This window comes from Zea mays, chromosome 5 (genome assembly GCF_902167145.1).
Source record: "Zea mays cultivar B73 chromosome 5, Zm-B73-REFERENCE-NAM-5.0, whole genome shotgun sequence".
Taxonomy (NCBI): Eukaryota; Viridiplantae; Streptophyta; class Magnoliopsida; order Poales; family Poaceae; genus Zea; species Zea mays.
In genome coordinates, this window is record NC_050100.1 from 158,378,913 (window position 1) to 158,382,159 (window position 3,247).

Genomic DNA, 3,247 nt, shown 5'->3' on the forward strand with positions numbered 1-3,247 from the left:
TATTTGTGGCTAAATGGAGTATATCATCATTGTACCTTTGTCCTTTTACATTTATATAAAACCTCAATCGGATGGAGTCTATTCATTTCATTGAACTTGCCTTGGATGCTACGCTACCATCGTGAACTCCGCCCTTCCCTTCATTTCATTGAAATTGCAGATAGCTGAGGACCATAAGGCATATGCTGAAGGGAAGGATGAAAAAGTAAAGGTATTGGAGAGGTCAATTGAAGAACTTGAGAATATTGTTTGTGTTTTAGAAAGCAAAGTAACCTGTGTTGTTTGTTCTATTTAGGTGTTGATTAATCGCTCACTTTTCTTTGTCATCGTTTTATTTTTAAAGTATTCATTCTTAGCACTAATTTCTGTTATTTCTTCTAAGGTGGAAATTGTCAAGGAAGAAGCAGGGTGACAAAGAATGCAGCGAGAAGAACTAGAAGTGGACCTGCAGAAAGTTCGGGAACAAATGCTAGTTGTACAACCCTTTGGGAAAGCAAGGAGATATATGGAAGATGGAATGGTTGATTTAGCTGATTCATCTAGGTTTGTATGGTTCGGTTCTATTACAGGATGCGTATATTTATAGTTGTAAAATTAACAGTTACCACTTGACTCTCCTGCAGGCACCCAATAGATATGCATAATGAGCTCCTCTGTGCTCAAGAGACTATTAGAATACTTAGAAGGGAGGTTTCTGAGAAGGAATCAGAGGTAATCACAGATTTGTTAATTGTTTGTCAGCTCACTTGTAAGGTTTTATTAGTCACGCATGCATTTGTTTTGCTACTATAAAGTGTAGTTTTGTAGATTTCAGGACTGTTTTTTCCTCTTTGTAGATTGCTCAGTGCAATGCACATATCTCAGAGCTAAACGTTCATGTTGAGGCAGTGGCACAAGAATACAAGCACAAGGTGAGCGCTTCGTGTGTCTGTTTGTTTTCAAGAACTTTAACTTATTAATACTCAAAACAAAAATAAAATAAAAATGCTCTGGTTAGTTTATGGAGCTGGAAATAGATGAACTCAAAACCTCAGGGTTCAGGTTCTCCATTTAGATGTATCGGTATCGGCTTTGTGCAACAGATGAATTCTAAGAAAGATGAAGAGCTTAGTGCTGCGAAACAACGTATTGTGGAACTCGAGGGCATAGCAGCTAGGAGACAAAGGGAGGTGAGGTTATTCTTAATTTTTCACTTCTTTTTGCCTACCTTTTTTTTTATTTTTCCAACTTATATTTTTTGTTATTTTGTTTGAGGATATTCATGTTGAATGCGAAATTAGCACCAGTAGAGAGCATGGCGCCCATATGGGGTTCGAGATATGCTTGGGGTTAAAATAAACATGACAACTTGGACGGTGGGTATACGAACTAATGTACTTCATTCATTCATAAAATATTTTGAGATATGCATCTAAATCAGTGTGCTGTTAATGCTGTTAAGAGCATGTATCTAAGTTTACTGGAATCAACACCCTTTTTGTTAGTTTATTTCTTTGTGCTTGATGGTTCAAAGATTGATTTTTTTAGCTCATCACCTTGTGGTAATTTAGAATGTGGTGTTCTTTCCTCCAGCTGTAGACTGACCCTAGAGCATCTATCAAAGGAACCAGACAGCGATCATGAGTTTAGGTGTGTTCGATTTAGTTATCTGGGTGCTGTTACCTGATTATACCTGTTAGTTATGGTAATAAAGCTATTGCTTGCAGGAGGCAACGGAGGGCAATAACAAGGACTCATCTGACACACAAGGTATACCAGCCCTGTTTCCTCTCTCTTAATGCAGGTGTTGTCAGCAGCAGTTTATAACCACTATAAAACGATCTATTGTGAATCCCTCATCGGTAGGTACGTTTTGTGTAAGCATCAGTTTTCTGGGAGCTGTGTAGCATTGGTTAGTAAATCGAACAAAACATATGGTCTCCAGGGCTGCTACTTTGTCCTGTTCATACAACAGAGCAAGTATTGAAACTATAAAATTGGAATTCAGAAGATCACATCATAGTTGCTCTTGCTTAGCTATAATTTGTATGATAGTACAAATACATAGGATTGGTAGGTCAGCAACTCAGCAATTGGGCTAACTGGCAGTTCATGCACATATTTTCAGTCATGCATGATCATGGCTGAGCCAACGTTGTTGTTAAAAGAATCTCATTTTGAACATGAGGAATTAGAGTTACGTTGCAATACAAAGCGAGTTCATAGAGCTCAGTTTGGTTGATCATCGGGTAAAATGGTTGTTATGTTATTCATATAGTTCATTGTTCTGCTGGAATGGTACCATTGTTCTCTCTGATTTGCTCTCCACATTGTTTTGCCAACAGTACATACACATAATTGTTCATGTAAAAGGCTGCACTTTTCCTCTTTTTAGTTAAACTGAAGTTCCAACAGGTCTTGCATCTTATGGCTTCACATTCGCCATTTATGTTTCATCTATACATCAAGGTATTGTAGTATATCAGTGTTGAGTATAATTTAAAGACTATCGGAGTGGCTACTGATTGCAAATCAAATTTTCAGGCACGTTCTGTTCCTATACTGTCTGCTGTCAAAAATAGATATTATAAGGTTACTGATGGGGCTTTGCGGGCGTGCGGAGAGGTAGTCCGTGTCCTTTGCCCAATTCTCGAGGTCATATTGTATTCCATGTCTTGCGGACATGAAGTACCCTGTTGTCTGATTTTTATTTTTTTTAATTTTGTGGTGCAGACAACCTCGGTTGTTTTTAGACCATACAACTCTATGTGGTCGATTACAACATGCTTTGGGATTGATTTCAAAAAAAAAAACAAAAAACAAATGCATAAATATGAGAAAGAAGCTAAAGAAAAGGTCAGTTCAATTATTCAGATTGCTAGCACATCTCAGCCTGTACTTCTGGCCGTGTCTTCTAAGTCTTGCCATTGTAAGCAACAATTGCATGCATATTTTTTTCAGTTGTTTACATGTAGATAATTGCCTCCAATCAGAAGAGAATTAATATGTTTGATCATTGAGTTTTCATTTGCACCCTATCAATTTTGTCATGCTTGTTGACTCTTTGGTGGCATGATTGTCTCATTGTCCTAGACCTGTATCTGGTGTCCTGCTTTAGGGAAAGGAACGTGTCCTGGTTTATTTGTTTATTTACTCAACAACTGCTATACACCTAAATGTGTACAGATTACTGTGTTCTTGGATGGCTATATATAATATAATCAGACAACAGGGTACTTTATTTGGTAGTGCTGTGAATTTTTTGTTG

General features: G+C 37.5%; 1 protein-coding gene across 2 annotated transcripts; it reads left to right on the top strand.

Annotated features, from left to right (window-relative positions):
• Positions 1-486: 486 nt before the first annotated feature.
• LOC103627099 (kinesin-like protein KIN-12F) lies at positions 487-3,020 on the top strand. Of its 2 annotated transcripts, XR_002262036.3 has the most exons (8): positions 487-543; positions 624-711; positions 837-911; positions 1,083-1,355; positions 1,573-1,629; positions 1,707-1,749; positions 2,375-2,604; positions 2,713-3,020. XR_002262036.3 is itself a non-coding variant. In XM_035959158.1 (3 exons), exons 1-3 carry the CDS (start codon positions 506-508, stop codon positions 957-959), a joined length of 249 nt encoding a protein of 82 aa, XP_035815051.1. In that variant the 5' UTR covers positions 493-505; the 3' UTR covers positions 960-1,069. The 2 variants fall into 2 exon arrangements, 1 of the variants encoding a protein (XP_035815051.1); XM_035959158.1 differs by lacking the exons at positions 1,083-1,355; positions 1,573-1,629; positions 1,707-1,749; positions 2,375-2,604; positions 2,713-3,020 and having other exon boundaries at positions 493-543; positions 837-1,069.
• Positions 3,021-3,247: the final 227 nt, after the last annotated feature.

Bases quoted from the DNA above. Each gene is read 5' to 3' on its own strand.
- LOC103627099 (XM_035959158.1), top strand. From the start codon at position 506: ATGGAAGATGGAATGGTTGATTTAGCTGATTCATCTAG. The intron at 544-623 runs GTTTGTATGGTT...ACTCTCCTGCAG, and splicing joins GATTTAGCTGATTCATCTAG to GCACCCAATAGATATGCATA. The intron at 712-836 runs GTAATCACAGAT...TCCTCTTTGTAG, and splicing joins TTTCTGAGAAGGAATCAGAG to ATTGCTCAGTGCAATGCACA.